The sequence below is a fragment of the Temnothorax longispinosus genome, chromosome 1 (genome assembly GCF_030848805.1).
Source record: "Temnothorax longispinosus isolate EJ_2023e chromosome 1, Tlon_JGU_v1, whole genome shotgun sequence".
Lineage (NCBI taxonomy): Eukaryota > Metazoa > Arthropoda > Insecta > Hymenoptera > Formicidae > Temnothorax > Temnothorax longispinosus.
In genome coordinates, this window is record NC_092358.1 from 26,935,297 (window position 1) to 26,955,804 (window position 20,508).

General features: G+C 34.7%; 1 protein-coding gene and 2 pseudogenes across 1 annotated transcript; all 3 read left to right on the forward strand.

Moving 5' to 3' along the window:
• The first annotated feature begins 83 nt into the window (after window positions 1–83).
• On the forward strand, window positions 84–5,127 carry LOC139822036 (facilitated trehalose transporter Tret1-2 homolog; annotated as a pseudogene).
• Window positions 5,128–5,626: 499 nt separating this feature from the next.
• On the forward strand, window positions 5,627–11,017 carry LOC139822235 (facilitated trehalose transporter Tret1-2 homolog; annotated as a pseudogene).
• A 2,421-nt stretch (window positions 11,018–13,438) lies between these two features.
• Window positions 13,439–19,621, forward strand: LOC139822244 (trehalose transporter 1-like protein). The gene is made up of 6 exons (XM_071793866.1): window positions 13,439–13,634; window positions 15,465–15,648; window positions 15,862–16,033; window positions 16,375–16,647; window positions 17,531–17,839; window positions 19,193–19,621. The coding sequence occupies exons 1-6, from the start codon at window positions 13,586–13,588 to the stop codon at window positions 19,613–19,615; spliced, it is 1,410 nt and encodes a 469-aa protein (XP_071649967.1). The 5' UTR covers window positions 13,439–13,585; the 3' UTR covers window positions 19,616–19,621.
• Window positions 19,622–20,508: the final 887 nt, after the last annotated feature.

Here is a 20,508-nt window from a genome sequence, read left to right on the forward strand (position 1 = left end):
TATTTTAATGTGGCTGCTATTTTAGCATTATAGTTATACCTCACTTATTATAAAGCTGAATCTCGTTTCCTGATAAAAAGAAGATATTACGAATAAATATGTGAATACATCGGGAAAGATTAAGTTACTATATTACATATTATTTTAAATAGATAGAATTTTTCTTTTTTCACAAACATTCAATCTAGCACCTTAATGAGATCCTAAAAGTAAAATTCGCAAATAAATTCCCGTCTATCCCTTTGTTTTTCTATAACTCGATCTGTTTCTTTCGGTCTCGGGGAGTTTCCTAAGCCCTAGACATCGTTATGCGGTGTCACCGCACGACCTTGATCATGGCGTCTCGTTTCAGGGTCTAGGTCTCGAAACGTCGGTCGTTGCATCCCGCATCGCCTGCGCCGCAGCGACGGCGATCGAGATCGCGCTTTGCGAGGAGCGGCAAAAAAAAAATGAGTGGGAGAGAGACGTGGAGATCGAGACAATTACAGATCGAGGATACGACCTCCCCCACTCGAGGCAATGAGTAGATAGGGCACTCTTATAAATAATATGCCTACAACCCTGTATCTATAGTGAGTTCCTCTTCGGTGCATTATACACTCCAGTCGGGAAGTTTAACATATGTGACAGGACCATCGTCAGCCATCATTATCTCGAAGAGATGACGGAGAAAGGTTCCAAGCTCCCTCAATTCCTGGCTGGTGTAGCGGGTAAGTTCGCGTCCATAAAGGGCAGCATCCTTGAGGAAAAGAAATCAAATTAATTTATTGTCAAAACGCTGTTTTTATTTATTTATTGGAGTCTACTTTATACGTATTTTTTTATAATAATTCAACTTCAACCCGAGAATTATTAATTGTTTTGTTAATTCTTACTTGCTTAAGAATCGTATTAGAAGCTTTTATTTGTGCTGGAAGTTTTGAAAGCGCAACTTTAATTATCTGATATTTAAATTTCTATTTATAAAATAATAGGTTATTAGACTTTTAAATTCCAATATAATCATATTGACAACGTGATAAAAAATTATAAGATATGTAAATCTTATCCTGATTGGTTAAACGATAAGAGAAATGTTAAATCATTCAGTGCGTGGTATAATCGATAGATGATATAGTTACATTAGTTACCGAAAAATAATCATAAAAATTTTTCATCGAAAATAAAGCATCGTGCCAAATATTCTTTCACTATTCACGTTATCTCGTAACACATTCGTATTTCATATTACAAAGCGATGATTTCGAGCGCGTATCTGTATGAATCTATATAAATTCGTAATAATACTTGGCACGGATTTATCGCGTAAACGATTGGGAGCTTTCCAGCAAGCGACACAAGTCGACACAAACATCGTTCTATCTTTCTTTTTTGAGACAGATATCTCTTTTAAGAGTTTCCTTTCTGACAAAACAAAAATCCAGTTTTAATATATAATTAAACAATAATAGTACGTTAATTAAGCGCGAGAAGAAATTACGTAAATACTCCAGCAATTATTTATCTTGGTATTTTCTATTTGTACATCCTAGAATTTTGTACAATCACAGCTAGTTTATCTGTCGTCGCGGCTGGTGCGGCTGGAGCGTGGACGAGTCCGGTCCTACCCAAATTATTAAAGGATGGTGGACCTTTGGGGTCACCGATCAGCAGCGAGCAGAGTTCTTGGATAGGATCTCTGGCGTCCATCGGTGCTATCTTCGGCACCTCCGTGGCCGGATATCTCGCAGACAGATATGTTTATATAAATTAACAATTTAATTACACGCATGAATAATTTCGCAAAATAGCGATTTAACTATGCGTCCTATTTTGCAGGCGATAAAAAGTTGACTTTTTCTACAGATGGGGCCGTAAACGAACATTGCTATCTTCTCTGGTGCCATTTATAATTGGATGGACACTTGTCGCTACTGCACATCACGTCGCACAGCTTTATGTCGCTCGATTTATATTTGGATTGAATTTAGCTATCACGTTTACAATCCTTCCTATGTATTGTTGCGAAATCGCTGAGGTAAATTAATTTTGCATATGTACAAGCGATACAACCATTTACACTCAGAGTTTTCAAGCAGTGTCACGTTTTCTTCTGTTTTCCGTTTAAAAAATTATGATTAAAATTGGTATAACGTATATATAATGTGTATAAATTTTTGTATATACTGTTCAATCTCTCTGGCTCTTTTGTTTGTTAAATAATATTAAAATAAATTGCTTGTTACACATATAATAACGAACTATTGTTATATCCTTTTAGACTTCTATCAGGGGAGCGTTGGGTTCTTTTCTTGCGCTTTTCAACGCGACCGGCATCCTATATTCTTACATTATAGGACCGTTCGTCAGTTACGTAGTCTTGTGGATTCTCTGTGCCATCCTGCCGGTGATCTTCTTCGTCTGCTTCATGATGATGCCGGAGTCTCCGTATTTCCTTCTCAGCCAGGGCCGCAGAGAAGAGGCAATCGCATCACTAGGGAGACTTCGAAGCAAATCCAAAGCGGCTGTCCAGAAGGAGGCTGACGAAATACAGGTAAGTCAGTAAAGCTGGTAATTTTGTCTTATAGAATCCTCTGCTCTAAAAGAATCTCAAGATTCTTAAGTGTAAAGAATTAAATCGACTTTTTGTTGACCTCCTATATTAATTCTCCCTTGAGAAATTCAAATTGTCGGGATATATTCGATTTTATGAAAAACTCGGTATGAAAAATATGCAATCGGTATAAGTTATTGTAATAAAAATTGCTAATTGCGGCCGTTTATGGATTCGTTGATTTCTCGAGTGACAAAGTAGTCTATGCTAATGCTATCCACCTACACTGTTACGAACATGTACTCGATCGTAGCTAAACGCATGTCCGAGTGTATATTGTTCGTCAGGTCATGTCAGACAAACGAGATCGCAGACAGTTTCTTTGATTCTGAACGACAATGTCGCACAATTGTGAGGGACAATTATGCCTTGCGTGCTATACAGCGTGTTGCAGAACTGCAGAATGCTCTTTCAGTTGTACGCGACTATATAATAAACGAGGAAATGTAGCTATTGTTTCAGCGTTGAAACAATCGCAAAATATAATATAATTGCAGAAATAATTAACATTAAAAACCATTTTGAGGAATTAGAAGCTACGATTGACCTGAAACTTTATCTCCTAGCGATAAGTTGAGCTTTATATTATTCCATTTATTTTAGAATATTCTAGGTAAACTATTACGCTTCCCATTTTCATATTTTTACTTAATAAATTCGGTCTCGCTTTCGATTTTTCAGGTTACACTTGACGAGGCTTTCAAAAATCAAGCCAGGATCTCGGATTTGTTTCGAGTAAAAGTGAACTTAAAGGCGCTGATTTACACGTGCTCCATGATTTCCTTGCAGCAGCTTATCGGCATCAGTGTCGTGCTGGTGTATATACATAATATCTTTATCGCTGCCGGAGGTCTTGTCTCATCGGAGATAGCGCCGATTGTCGTCGGAGTCGTTCATCTATTAGGGTCAATGGTGACACCCTTTGTTGTCGACAGATCAGGTAGAAAGAGTCTCCTTATTTTTTCTGGAATTGGAGTGATAATCAGTACGGTGAGTAATTGTCTCTATTTTTGGATTTAACTTTAAATTATATAATTAACGATGAATTAGAATAATTACACTCATGAAAATAAGAAAAAATTAATTCGATTTTAACCTGGGATGTAATTTAACTTAATTATGAGAAGCTCGTCATATCTTATTTTGTTATTGATACTGAGTACATACTGCCTCACTAACAAAGATAATTAGTAGCAGAAATCAATTATAATAACATTAAAGCTTTGCGTTAAATATAAGAAGAAAAATATCAGGAATATATGAACTAGTACTTAATATATCGTGCATTAAAACGTTTAGAAAGTTCTCGTATACTTACTCTCTTGATAAACAGCAGATAATTCTGAAAATTCTGAAATTTGCATGAAAAGTGTGTTCAAAATTAGTGTATTCATGAAGCGATAAACGTAATGCGGTAAAGTCGTAAAGTTTACTCCCTATTTTATGAAACAAGTTGTAATTTCGCTTTGCAACAGAATGATGAACTTGAACAGTTTGTTAGAGTGGACATACGTTGTAGTTTTTAAAGAAACTTTGAGGAATTTATATTAATATCATTAAAAATTATAAAGATAAATTTTATTTCAAGCAATGCGATTATCTTTAAAATCGCGTTTAATTAATAAGCACGAAATGCTATCAAATTTAATATCAGATATCACTTAATATTATTATACTTTTATCAGATTTTTTATTTAAATTTGATTAAACAGAAGCTATTTACTTTGCGAGCATCGTCGTGTAATTTATTTTGCAGTGTGCTCTGGGTTTGTATTTCTATCTGAAGGAGGTACAGCACGCGGATGACGTGATAGAGCAGATATCCTGGTTGCCGATGGTCGCGCTTATCGTCTACATTGCCACGTACAGCGTAGGCTGGGGTCCGATTCCATGGGCATTGATGGGTGAGATGTTCGCTTCGAACATCAAGGCTAAAGGTTCTAGTATAACTGTTTTCTTTAGCGAAGGCTTGAGCTTCGTCATGATCAAGTTCTCCGTCAATCTTGAAGAAGCTTTCAATGGCAAATACGTGATCTTCTGGATATTCGGAGGTTTCTGCATCATTGGTATCTTTTTCACGGTAATGCTGTTGCCCGAAACAAAAGGCAAGACTCTTAAGCAAATCCAAGATGAACTCAATGGAGTGACTTCGACTATGAACGTCGAAAAGAGGACGAAGCAGTGAAGTGGAAACGCTCGCGTTCGATAATCCTGACGAATGGTGTATGTCGAACACCTGATGAATTTGCGAGACACTTTGAAGAGAATAGATATTTGTAAAATATACGTAGAATAAAGTTATAATATATCTAGGGATTTTTATAAACAATTTTTAATGTACATAATTATACTAACGTTTTGAAATAATCTCTTATAAAATATATATATAAAAAAACACTACTATATATTAATAAATGATGAATGACAATGTCTATAAGATTCCTTTTGCCTTTCGCAAAACGAATTTGTACGAATGGCAAATTAATTAAAAAAAAAAAATAATAGACTTTATTCAAGACAGTGCTCTACTCTTTATCTGCTACATATCAACTGTCTGTGGTGCATATATTTTAATACATAACGGTATATTTTTGTATATAATTGTTAGAGTAATAACTAAATAAATAAATAAAATACATATTTCGAAATACTGTGTATACTTGTTGCTTATCATTGCTTTCCTTATTTTAATGCGGCTGCTATTTTAGCATTATTGTTGCCTCACTTATTATAAAATTGAATCTCATTTTTTGGTAAAAAGGAGATATTACAAATAAGTATGTGAATGCATTGGGAAAGATTATAAGTTATTATATTACATATTATTTTAAATAGGTAGAATATCTCTTCCTTCACAAACATACAATCTAGCATTTCAATGACCATGGTCTCGTTTCAGGATCTAGGTTTTGAGACATCGGTCGTTGCATCGCCGCAGCGACGGCGATCGATCCGCGATCGAGATTACGCTTTGCGAGGAGCGGCAAAAAAAAGAGTGGGAGAGAGACATAGAGACGATTAGAGATCGCGAATATGACTCCCACTCGAGGCAATGATGAGCAGATAGGGCCCTCTTATAAAAACTATGCTTGTACCTATAGTGAGTTCCTTTTCGGTGTATTATATACTCCAGTCAGAAAAACAGTGGAGCTGAACATACCAGTGGCAGGACCATCGTCAGTCATCACTATCTCGAAGAGATGACGGAGAAAGGTTCCAAGCTCCCTCAATTCCTGGCTGCTGTAGCGGGTAAGTCCGTGTCTGTCCATAAAGGGCAGCAACCTTGAGGAAAAGAAATCAAATTAATTCATTGTCAAAACGCTGCTTTTAATTATTTATTTATTGAAGTCTACTTTATACGTATTTTTTTTTTACGTATTAGAAGCCTTTATTTGTGCTAGAAGTTTTGAAAGCCCAACTTTAATTATCTGATATTTAAATTTCTATTTCTAAAAAAATAGGTTATTAGACTTTTAAATTCCAATATAATCATATTGACAATGATATAGTGTTACATTAGTTACCGAAAAATAATCATCAAATTTTTCATCGAAAATAAAGCATCGTGCCAAATATTTTTTCTCTATTCACGTTATCTCGTGGCACATTCGTATTTCATATTGCGCAGCGATGATTTCGGCCGCGTATCTATGAATCTATATAAATTCGTAATAATACTTGGCATGGATTTATCGCGTAAGCGATAGATAACAACTATTATCTCGTGTCAAGCACGATCAATAAGAAAGTAATTTACGAAATTCAGCGTAAATTAGTAACTCTACGATTGCATATTTTCCCGCGTGCAAAGACATCAAGAGGGAATAGTACGTCTTATCGCTGTCACGCAATGATGACGATCGATCCACGAATGCGAAGATTCTATTTGTCTCTTACTTGCGAATGAAAAAAATCGCCGATGTTGAGTGCGCAGACAAATTGAGGATTGTGCACTCTTTAAAGACCATTATTGCGTTTTATAGGTTATTTAAAAGGCATCTTAAAATACTTTAGGACGTTTAAGATATCGTACGAAGTTTTCTTTCTTTCTAACGTCTTTAAGACCTCCCAATTTGTCACGTCTTTAGAACATTGTTTTAATTGTCTTCTAGACATGCGTGTTGTGTCAGAGTTGTGTGGGATGTTCTAGATTATAATTAGCAAGTTTCATGCTAAATCGCGTTTAAGGTACAAAAAATTTAATATGAGATTCTGTTTGTGTTGGATGGGATAATATCAACTAAAATCGAGTGGTAAGGAGCAATATCTCATCTTTAATATAGAGAGCGGAGAGGGTCATATCAAACAGACGTACAATAACATAAGCAGAGTTGAGTTGATTTGATTTGATTACAATTAAAGTGTGCAAGCGGTCTTATCGAAAACATTACCGATTTGATATGTCTACTAGAATTCCATTAAAGACATTGGTATTATCCTTAGAACATTGAGCGTATATACCTGGAAGAGGAATTGCCTATGCTTCCTGTGGAAAAGATCTGTGTCCAAGTCCCAAACATCCCAAGCATCTTTTTCTTTTTTTTTATAAACGTGGTTCTGTCTCGCACCCAACATTGGACATTCTTGGACGCAGGGCTCAATAATGGGCTCGATTCTTCATTCCCCTTCCAGGTATAAGTTCTAAAGTATTATTATTCAGTTATTCCGTGAACATTAAGAATTTATATTTTGTATCTATTAAGTAGTTATTAGAATATTAAACATTTATTCGCATTATCATATAATTATGTACTCTTCACTGCCGGTAAAACCTCCAACAGTTCGAGACAGATAGATATCTCTTTTCCTTTCCAACAAAACAAAAATCCAGCTTTAATATATAATTAAAAAATAATAGTACGTTATAATTAAGCGCGAGAAGAAATTACGTAAATACTCCAGCAATTATTTATCTTGGTATTTTCTATTTGTACAACCTAGAATTTTGTACAATCACAGCTAGTTTATCTGTCGTCGCGGCTGGTGCGGCTGGAGCGTGGTCGAGTCCGGTCCTACCCAAATTAGAAAAGGATGGTGGACCTTTGGGGTCATCGATCAGCAGCGAGCAGAGTTCTTGGATAGGATCTCTGGCGTCCATCGGTGCTATCTTCGGCACCTTCGCGGCAGGATATCTCGGAGATAGGTATGTTTATATAAATTAACAATTTAATTACACGCATGAATAATTTTGCAAAAATAGCGATTTAATTATGCGTCCTATTTTGCAGCACTATCTATAAGTTAAAACTAAAGAAAAAAGAAAATTTTCATGAAAAAGTGTAAAGCTCGTATTGAATTCAAACACTTGACGAAGGCAAATGAACTGAAAATGATAAAAAGTTGACTTTTTCTACAGATGGGGCCGTAAACGAACATTGCTATCTTCCCTGGTGCCATTTATAATTGGATGGACACTTGTCGCCACTGCAGGACACATTGTGCAGCTTTATGTTGCCCGATTTATATTTGGATTGACTTCGGCTATCACGTTCACAATCCTCCCTATGTATTGTGGCGAAATCGCTGAGGTAAATTTATTTTGCACATGTACAAGCGATACAACCATTTACACTCAGAGTTTTCAAGCACTATCATGTTTTCCTCTGTTTTCCGTTTAAAAAATGATGATTAAAATTGGTATAACGTATATATAATGTGTATAAATTTTTGTACTGTTCAATCTCTCTGGCTCTTTTGTTTGTTAAATAATATTAAAATAATTAAATTGCTTGTTATATAATAACGAACTATTGTTATATCTTTTCAGACTTCTGTCAGGGGAGCGTTGGGATCTTTTCTCCAGCTCTTTCACACGATTGGGATCCTATATTCTTACGCTATTGGGCCGTTCGTCAGCTACACGATCTTGTGGATTCTCTGTGCCATCCTGCCGGTGATCTTTCTCGTCTGTTTCATGATGATGCCGGAGTCTCCGTATTTCCTTCTCAGCAAAGGCCGCAGAGAAGAGGCGATCGTATCACTAGCAAAGCTCCGAAACAAATCAGAAGCGGCTGTCCAGGAGGAGGCCGACGAAATGCAGGTATGTATAAGTCAGCAAGGCATAATTTTCTTTCATAAAAGCTTCTGTTCTAAGAGAATCTCAAGATTCTTAAGCGCAAAGAATTAAATCGACTTTCTGTTGGCCTCCTATTAATATAATTCTCCCTTGAGAAATTTAAATTGTCGGAATATATTCGATTTTATGAAAAACTCGGTACGAAATATATGCGATTAGTATAAATTATTCTAGTAAATATTACTAATTACAGCCGTTTATGGGTTCGTTGATTTCTCGAGTGACAAAGTAGTCTACGCTAATGCTATACTTACACTGTTACGAACATGTACTCGGTAGTAGTTAAACGCTTGTCCGAGTGTATATTATCCGTCAGATCGCGTCAGATATACAAGGTTTTATGCCGTTCCTTGGATCTTAAACGATATCACACAGTTGTTAGGGATAATTATAACTGGGTATGCACAACTGTGCAGGGTGCTTTTTCAGTTGTACGCGACTATATAATGAACAAGAAAATGTAGCTATTGCTTCAACGTTGAAGCAATCGCAAAATATAATACAATTGCAGAAATAATTAACGTTAAAAACCATTTTGAAGAAGTAGAAACTCAGATTGCAAGTGACAAATTTTAGTTAACTGAAACTTTATTTCCTAGCATTAATTTGGCCTTTATATAATTTCATTTATTTTAAAACATTCTCGGCAAACGATTGCGCTCCTATTTTCATCATTATTGCTTAATAAATTTGTCTCGCTTTCGATTTTTCAGGTTACACTAGACGAGGCTTTCAAAAATCAAGCCAACATATCTGATCTGTATCGAGTAAAGGTGAATTTAAAGGCGTTGACCTATACATGTGCCATGGTTTCCTTCCAGCAGCTTATTGGCATCAGTGTCGTGCTGTTGTATATGCATAATATCTTTATCGCTGCCGGAGGTCTTGTCTCATCGGAGATAGCGCCGATTGTCATCGGAGTCGTACAGGTATTAGCGTCAATGGTGACACCCTTTGTTGTCGACAGATCAGGTAGAAAGATGCTCCTTATTTTTTCTGGAATCGGAGTAACAATTAGTTCGGTGAGTAATTGTCTCTATTTTTGGAACAGATAGGATACTTTTTCTTCGCCAGTGAGTAATAAATCGATTGCTCGATCTATTTTTAGATTTAACCACAAATTGATAAATTAGAAAAATTACATTCATGAAAGTAAAAAAAGATATTGCCATTTGAATCTGGGATGAATTTTAATTGAAGAGAATCTCGTCAAGTCTTCTTTTGTTTTTAATAATTTATACGACCTCACTGACAAAGATAATTAATAAAGCAGAAATTAGTAATAATAGCATTAAAACTTTGCGTTAAATAGAGGTGCAAGAATTAATAGTATTTAATTTAGAAGAAATCTATATATAGGTATATATTATTACAGAAAAATATTAGGATTATATTACTATGAACTAGTACTTATAAATATATCGTGAACATTGAAATGTTTAGAAAGTTCGTACTGCTCTTTTGATAAACAGCAGAAACATTCAGAAATTTGCATGACAAGTGTATTCAAAATTAGTGTATTCATAAAGCGATAAACGCAATGTAGTTTCTCGTTGCGTTTGTTTGCTGTTTCGCGGAACAAGTTGTAATTTCGCCTTGCGAGAGAAAAAGATGAACTTGAGCAGTTTGTTAGAGTGGACATGCGTTGTACTTTTTAAAGACACTTTGAGGAATTTATATTAATATTATTAAAAATTATAAAGATAAATTTTATTTCAAGCAATATGCGATTATCTTTAAAATCGCGTTTAATTAATAAGCACGAAATGCTATCAAATTTAAGATCAGATATCACTTAATATTATTAAGAAAAATTTTAACTTTTATCAGATTTTTTATTTGAATTTGATTAAACAGAAGCTATTTACTATGCGAGCATCGTTGTGTAATTTATTTTGCAGTGTGCTCTGGGTTTGTATTTCTATCTGAAGGAGATACAGCACGCGGATGACGTGATAGAGCAGATATCCTGGTTGCCGATGGTCGCGCTTATCGTCTACATTGCCACGTACAGCGTAGGCTGGGGTCCAATTCCGTGGGCATTGATGGGTGAGATGTTCGCTTCGAACATCAAGGCTAGAGCTTCTACTATAACTGTTTTCCTTAGCAAAGTTTTGAGCTTTATCATGGCCAAGTTCTCCATCAATCTTGAAGAAGCGTTCAATGGCAAGTACGTGATCTTCTGGATATTCGGAGGTTTCTGCATCATTAGTATCTTTTTCACGGTATTGCTGTTGCCCGAAACAAAGGGCAAGACTCTTCAGCAAATCCAAGATGAACTCAATGGAGTGACTTCAACTATAAACGTCGAAAATAGGACAAAGAAGTGAAGAGAAAACGTTCGCGTTCGATCATCTTGACGAATGGTATATGTTGAATACCTGATGAATTCGCGAGACACTTTGAAGTGATTAGATATTTGTAAAAAATGCGTAGGGTAAAGTTTTATAACATCTAGGGATTTGCTATCATTATACAGTGGAGAAGAATCATGCAGAGAAATGCGGATAATATATGTGCCTATACCACTGCCACAAATTTATACAGATATAATTATATCTAAATATAGGTAAAAAAAGGAATGTCTTCGATGAGCTTGGACCACTGTTCAGTCTTCTGTTAGTAATATTGGTTTAATCACAAAAAAAAAAACGAAAAACGAATTAATTAACGAACAATGGTTCGATGATTTAAATGAAGTGAACGATAAATGAAAATTTATAAAGAGTAAAACGAAAATTGTATTTTATTTTTGTTTACATATCATATGTACGCAGAGATAATTTTGTTATTTTCTACATGGAACCAAAAATACTTGTTTTCCAAAAACCTTTACACAATAACTAACACGGTTCATAGCAATAATATAATGCAAGTGTATATAATGCAAGTCATACCGTGCATATTTATAAATATCCTTGCGATACTTCGTTACGTATTATTGTATGCACTATAATCTTCGTTTTCTAGCGTAAAAAGAGTATGATGTGCCAGTAAACGTTACTACGTTTTCAAGCAAGTTCCTATTTGATCCGTTATTAGGAAACGTGGAGCAAAAATAAGACTCTTTTGCTTGTATTTTATTAAGATTTAGTATTGCGTGTGTTGGACGTGGCGTGTAAAAGTAAAATGGAGAACAAAAAAGATTAATTTTGTGGCGTATTTTTTATTCACCGATTAGAGACCAGTCATTTTGTAATACGTCTGCATAGAAAAAAAAAACGTAATTATTAACAACGACAAAGATATCAAAATTTAAAAGAATGTCGAATATCGTTTAAATTTGATATCTTTAAAACGCCAATAAATTGATAAAATTACGTGCAAATAGAGAAAGAGAGAGGGAGAAATATAAAGTAACTTTATTATGACTAATATTTTTTAATAAAATTTTAACAACAACAAGACAGTTATCGATATATTTAACCATCTAGAGAAGACATAATTTTTACATAATTTACATACAATTTAAAATATTATAATTACTTGAACAAATTAATTTTAAGAAATAATACATAAACATTGTATTATTAGTTAATTCACGTTAATTATCCAAGTTATGTCAGAAACTTCTCAAATACTTGAGGAATTTATATTCGAGTTTGAGGAGCACGTACTGAGGGTTTAAGCGGGAAGAGGCGAAGATACTCTTTGCTGAAGTTCCGAGAGTATTCACTCTCGCTGGAGCTGCTCCAGGATCCAGAAACTGTCTCTGGAATTCTGCATTAAAGGGGCCGTGGATAACCCTGGGAGCATAGGATCATGAATATGTGCGATAACTCGAGGCAGAGATCGTCGACGAATGGACGAATATGCTGATCAAGAAGGAGCATGAGCTCAGGTGAAGTATATTATTTTTAAATATTCCTAACGCGTGTGACAATACAAATATAAATGCTTTATGATATCGTGGCGATATATGATGAAAATTTAGATAACATTTTAATTTACATATTTCTAATGCTCAACCTTATATTTGTATTGAGATCGAGAGATAATTTATTAATTAAAGCCTATTAATATTACTAATAATTAAAAGCAAACTTAAATTATCTTACTTTTTAAAATAACTGTAGTAAATCTAATCATTCTTGAAGATAAATCATCTTGCACAAAATACGAATTGATTTATAAACAAAATATAATGTTTTTAAGCTTTGTAATTTAATATCTACAATACAAGTGTAATTTTTATTACATTTTATAAAACATAATTAATTAATTTTGTCGTTATGACTGCTATTTCAGCGTCATTATTGCCTTATTTATTATAAAGCTGAATCTAGTTTCTTGATAAATAGAAGATATTACGAATAATTATGTGAATGTATTGGGAAAGATTAAGTTACTATCTTACCTATTATTTTAAAGTAAATTGGTGTAGAACTCTTATTCCCTCACAAACATTTTGATGATCAAAATCACAAATTGGATTCAATCCAGCATTTTAACGAGATTCTGAGTAAAATTCGGAAATAAATTCCGGTGTATTCCTTTTTTCTTTTATAACACAACTTCGTCTCGATCAAAGGTATCCTTTTGATGAGGAAATTTTCTAGACACCGTTAATGACGCCGCGCGACCTTAACCATGGTGCTTTGTTTCAGGGTCTAAATCTTGAGACGTCGGTCGTTGCATCCCTCACCACTGCACACTGCAGCGATGGCGATTGAAATCGCGCTTTGCAAGAAGCGGCAAAAGAAATGAGTGAGAGAGAGAGAGAGAGAGAGACGGTTAGAGAATATAACTCCCACTCGAGACAATGAGCAGATAGAGCGTTCTTATAAAGATTATGCCTACAATCCTGCACCAGTGAGTTTTCCTTCGGCAGCGTATTATACACCCTAGTTAGAGAATCCGTAGAGTTGAACATACGCGATAGGACCCGCACTGTCGGCCATCGCTGTCTTGAAGAAATGACAGAGAAAGGTTCCAAGCTCCCTCAGTTCCTGGCTGCTACGGCGGGTAAGTCCGCGTCTGTCAATAAAGTGAGTTACATCCTCGAGGGAAAAAATCAAATTAATCCATTGTCAAAATGCTGTTTCTTTTTTTTTTATTTGTTGGAGTCTATTTTTCATGTATTTCTTTAAAATAATTAAATTTTAATTGAGAATTTTAATTGTATATTTATTTTTAATTGCTTAAAAACTGTATTGGAAAACGTTATTTGTGCTGGAAGCTTTAAAAGCGCAACTTTAATTATTTGATATTTAAATTTCTATTTCTGAATTTCTAAGTTATTAGCCTTATAAATTCCACTATAAAGTAAATAGATTTATAACGCAATCTGAAGTTGTAAGATAAATCTTATCGTGGCTGATTAAACGATAAGAGAAATGTCAAATCGTTCGGCATGTGCATGGTATGATTGATGAATGATATAGTTACAGATAAAAATAATTATTAATTTGGAAATTTTTCACGATCAAAAATGGAAGCATTATGTGTCAAACATGCCCTTTTCTTATTCATGTTATCTCGTGGCATATTCGTGTTTCACATTGCGAAGCGATGATTCAGGGCGCGTATAATCTATGTGCATCTGTATATTCGCGATAATACTTGGCACGGATTAATTGTGTAAACCTGTAAACAGTAGATAAAATCAGTATCAGCTATGCTCGTGTCAGACGCTATCAATGAGAAAGTTGACGAAAATCAGTAACTCGATAATCACGTGTTATCATGCGTGCAACGACATCAAGAGGAAATAATCTCACCGCTGTAGTGATAGTTCCACGCAATGCCGACGATCCACAAATGCGAATAAATTTGTCTTGTATCTTGCTTACGTAAGAATCGTCAACGTTGAGTGCGCAAGTAAAATAATGATTGCGCGCTCTTCGAAGAGTATTGTAAAGTTGCGTCTACACTATACGTAAAAAAAAGCATATTATGTAGCAAAACATATTATGTATACAACTTGTTGCAAAAAGAAATGGTATATAACATTTTTTCTTCTCTTGTTGTAACTTTTGTAACAAAATTGTATAACTTTACTATATAACATGTTTTGTCATATAGTGTAGATTTAATTAAGGGACATCATATAATTTTTGAAGTTATCTTATAAAATTGTCTTTCTTTTTAACGTCTTTAAGATGTTCCGATTTGTGACGTCTTCAGGATATTATTTTAATTCTCTTCTAGACATCCATGTTGTCTGGGTTGTTTTCGATTGTAATTGGGAAGTTCTATAATACGCCAAATCGCGCATTAGACGAATGAAAAATATAATTTGAGATTTTGTTTGTGTTGGATGAAGTAATCTCAATTTTAATCGCGTGCTAAAGAGCATTATCTCATTTTCAATACGCGGATAAGATCATATCAAACAAACATATACATACTATATATTCAGCGATTAAGTAGATTTAATTATAAGTGCGCAAGCGATATTATCAAAAACATTACGGATTAGATATGTTTATTTTATACGTTTACTAGAATTCCATTAAAGACGTAAGTATTATTCTTGATCAATGCCACGAACATTATTAAATAGTTATACATTGTACCTATTAAGTAGTTAGAATATTAAACATTTATTCGCATTATTATAACTGTGCGCTCTTCATTCTGCCGGCAAAACTTCCAATAATTCGAGACAGTCAGATATCTCCCTTAAGAGTTTTCTTTTTGACAAAATAAACATCTAAGTTTAATAATTAAACATTTAAATGATATAATACGTTAATTAAGCACGAGAAGAAGTTGCGAATATTCCAGCAATTACTTAACGTTGACAACGTGGTACTTTCCATTTGTACATCCTGGAATTTTGTACAATCACAGGTAGTCTATGTGTTCTTGCGGCCGGTGCAGCTGAGGGGTGGACGAGTCCGGTCCTCCCTAAATTGCAAGACGATGGCGGACCTTTGGGATCGCCGATCACCATCGAACAGGGTTCTTGGATAGGATCTCTGGTGGCCGTCGGTGCTTTCTTCGGCAGCTTCGTGGCGGGATACCTCGGAGACAAGTATGGTTATATAAATTAATCATTTACAATTGCACGCACGAATAATTTCGAAATATAGCAATTTAACTATGCGTCCTATTTCCCAAGCCTACAAGTTTGAAACTAAAGAAAGGAACCAATCTTTAAAAAGAAATAAAGCACGTATCAGATTCAAATTCTTAACGAGGACTGAACTAAAGACGATGAAAAGTTGATTTTTTTCTGTTTCTATAGATGGGGCCGTAAACGAACATTGCTATCTTCTATGGTGCCGTTTATAATTGGGTGGACACTCGTCGCCACTGCACATCACATCGCACAGCTTTATGTCGCTAGATTTATATTTGGATTGAATATAGCTATCACGTTTACAATCCTTCCTATGTATTGTGGCGAAATCGCTGAGGTAAATTTATTTTGAATGAGTATACAAACATTTCTACGCATAGTATTTAAGATATCGTGTTTTTTGTTTTTTGTGTAAAATATGACGATTATTTGGTACTTAATTTAATGTGTATAAATTGTATCGTCTAATCAATTTGTTCATAAATTTTTTTTGCTGGGTTTTCAAATAATTTAAAAAAGATTTATCTTGCTTCTCGTATAGGATCCATGAACATAACTGGAATAAATAATGATACTATTTCAAGTCTTTGTTTGTTAAGAAATATTAAAATAATTATATTGTTTGTTATATAATAACGAACTAACAGTTGATATATAACGATTGTTATATCTTTTCAGACGCCTATCAGGGGAGCGTTAGGCTCTTTTCTCCCGCTCTTTGAATCGATCGGTATCCTATATTCCTATTCTATTGGGCCATTCGTTAGCTACGTGGTCTTGTGGATCCTATGTGCCATCTTGCCGGTGATCTTTTTCGTCTGTTTCATAATGATGCCGGAATCTCCGTACTACCTCCTCAGTCAAGGCCACAGAGATGAGGCAATCGCATCTCTAGCGAAGCTTCGAAGTAAACCCGAAGCAGCTGTCGAGAAGGAGGCCGATGAAATACAGGTAAGTCAGCAAAGTAATAATTAATAACTATATTTTTTTCTTATAAAACCTCTGCTCTAAAAAAATCCCAAAATTTTAAAATTCTTAGTAGTAAAGAAACATAATTCAATTCTTAGTTGAACTTCTACAAATTCTTTGTTAAGAATAAATATATTTTGCAGTTTGGCAATAAGAGTCAAGCGCATTTGTTCTTGCACAATCTCTATCATTACAATTAAATATATAAGGACTCGCGTACGTTTCGACCCTCTCTTTGGGTCATCTTTGTTAAGAAATTCTAGTTGTTGGAATATTTAGTTTTCTGAAAAACTGTCCGGAAAATATGTGATCGGTATAAACTATTCTAATAAATTTCTAATTGCAACGTGTCCGTTTATAGTGTCGTAGATTTCTCGAGCGACAAGGTAATTGCTAATGTTACCTGCACTGTTACGAACATGTACGCGATCGTTGATGAACACATCCGAGTACATATTGTCCGTCAGATCACGTTAGACAAACGAAGTCGCGGCTAAGGCCGTTCCTTGATCTTAAACAACAATGAGGGATAGTTATAATTGACGTGCAGAGTCTCGCAGAACTGCAGGTTGCACGCGACTATATATTACACGAGAAAAAATAGCTAAAGCTTCAGCGTTGGAACAGTCACAAAATAAAATATTATTGCAAAAGAAATTAACATTGAATACAATTTTGAGGAATTACAAGACCCGACTATAAATGGACAGCAAATTTGCTTCAGTGTAAATTGAAAGTTTATTTTTTAATAATAATTTGGTCGTTTTATTATCCTATTTATTTCAGAATATTTTAGGCGAATTGTTACGCACTCCAATTTTTATATTTATTGCTTAATAAATTCGTCTCGCTTTCGATTTTTCAGGTGATACTTGACGAGGCTTTCAAGAATCAAGCCAGTATCTCGGAACTGTTCAAAGTGAAAGCGAACTTCAAGGCGTTGGTCTACACATGTCTCATGGTTTCCTTCCAGCAATTTACCGGTATCACCGTGGTGCAGTACTACATGCAAAGTATCTTTACAGCTGCCGGAGGTCTCGTCCCAATGGAGATAGCGCCGATTGTCATTGGAGTCGTGCAGGTGTTAGCGTCAATAGTGACACCCGTGGTTGTTGATAGGTCAGGTAGAAAGATACTTCTCGTTTTCTCCGGCATCGGAGAGACAATCAGTTTGGTGAGTAATTATTGCCTCATTGACAAAGATAATTATCAGTAGAAATCAATTATATTTAAAGTTTTACTTTAAATATAGGCACATGCAACAACTGGTAGTATTCAATTTAGAAGAAATATACAAGAGAGAATATCGTATATAAAAAATATTAGAAATATGTTACTATAGAAAGTATACGCTTGTTCCATCATGTCGAGCCTTATATTTCTAAGAAACTAGTTGCAATTATTTATAAAACATTGCATAACCGATAGAGTTATACTAATTATACAATGTACACTTAGTTTTAAAGCATGATAGTTTGAAACGAATTAATATCTATGTGACTTAGTGTTTAATATGTCTTGCATTGAAGCTTTTGTAATGTTCTCGTACTATTTTTTTGTTTGATAAACAGCAAATTGATTATCAAATTTTAATTACATTTTAGATTAGATATTTAATATTACTATAAAAATTGTAATTTTTATTAAATTCTTTATTTAAATTTGATTAAACAGAAGCTTATTTTGCAAGCATCGTAATCGTGGCGTTAATGAGATAAATTAGAGAAGAATTAAATTTTGTAATGTATATTAATCTAATACTGACTCTACTAGTTATATTCTATAAATATTTTTTTGACGATAACTTGTACATATTTAGCGTGAATTTTCGCGTGCCGATTAATTCTCATATTCACTGATAGCATGCTGATCGTTAAATGCATTTTCTGGCCGTGCGTTTACGATCGGCACTCATAATTACACTTGCTACTAATGCCGCAAATTACGGCATTTAATGACTCCTTATTTTATCACTTATCTCACCTTCGAGGAAATCATTCTCGACGCAAACGACTTAATTACCTGACAAAGAGGATCGAGTCACGATTTTCTCTGTAAATCGGATAAAGATAAACGCGCGACACGGTAAAGTCCTCGTCTTCGATAATGTCTGCCTGATGTAGGAAATGTAATAACAGCGAATCACGCGGATGTACATTGCAATGCGAGACGAGGAAGGTAGAGCATAATTATACGTACGGGTCATTATTACGTTTTCCGATGGAATGCGATGGAATACATCGGACCGTGAACGATTACATAATTTGTGCGCGACAGTAGGCAGACGCGCGACGATAACACACGCAGAAACGAGTTGAAAAAATTCTTTCGTTTAGGATCTTTTGAAACCCGAAGTGTTTTTTTTGTTGTTATTAGGTACTTTGGAAGATATCTTTGTATACTCTGGGAGTTTAATGATTTTAACAATTGTGAGAATACACTGAATTTCTTGTTATGCAAATTTTGATTTTAAGTGCAAAAGTCTTTTATTACGAGTTTGTCGTGTAAGCAGGCATTTATTTTGCAGTTTGCCCTGGGCTTATATTTCTACCTGAAGGAAGTACAGCACGCGGACGACGTGGTAAAGCAGATATCCTGGTTGCCGGTGGTCTCACTCATCATCTTCATTATCACATTCAGCGTAGGCTGGGGTGCAATTCCATGGGCAATGACGGGCGAGATGTTCGCCTCGAACGTAAAGGCTAATGCTTCCAGTATAACGGTTTTCGTCTGCTGGTTCTTGGCCTTTGTCACCACCAAGTTCTCTAGCAATCTCGATAAGGCATTCCATGGCATGTACGCGACCTTTTGGATGTTCGCAGGATTCTGCTTCCTTAGTATCTTTTTCACGGTATTGTTCTTGCCCGAAACGAAAGGCAAGACACTTCAACAAATCCAGGACGAACTCAATGGAGTGACTATAAATGTCGAGAAAGGAACGAAGACGTGAAGAGGAAACATTCGCGTCCGATTATCCTGACGAATGGTGTACGCTAAACACCTGATGAATTTGCGAAACACTTAAAAAGAAATTGTATATTTATAAAAAATACGTGGCATAAAGTTTTATAACATATCTAGAGATTTGATATTATTTACTGCGGAGAAGAATGAAGCAGAGTAACTCGACAATCACGTATTATCGCGCGTGCAACGACATCAAGAGAAAATAGTGAGATAGTCTCACCGCTGTAGTGATAGTTCCACGCAATGACGACGGTCCATATATATATATATATATATATATATATATAAAATTGTCTCTGTTTTTAGATTTAACCACAAATTATATATAATTAACGATAAATTAGAAAAATTACATTTATGAAAGTAAAAAAAGATATTGCCATTTGAATCTGGGATGAATTTTAATTGAAGAGAATCTCCGCAAGTCTTCTTTTGTTTTTAATTATTTATACTGGCTCATTGAGAAAGATAATTAATAGCAGAAATTAATATTATTATTTAATAGCATTAAAATTTTGCGCCAAATAGAGGTACAAGAATTAATAGTATTTAATTTAGGAGAAATATATATATAGGTATATATTATTACAGAAAAATATTAAGATTATATTACTATGAACTAGTACTTATAAATACGAGGGTAGTCTGAAAAAAATACTGTTTGAGGCTCAAAACTTTTCAGACTACCCACGTATATCGTGAACATTGAAACGCTTAAAAAGTTTGTACTGCTCTTTTGATAAAAAGCAAATACATTCAGAAATTTGCATGACAAGTGTATTCAAAATTAGTATATTCATGAAGCGATAAACGCAATGTAGTTTCTCGTTGCGTTTGTTTGCTGTTTCACGGAACGGGTTATAATTTCGCCTTGCG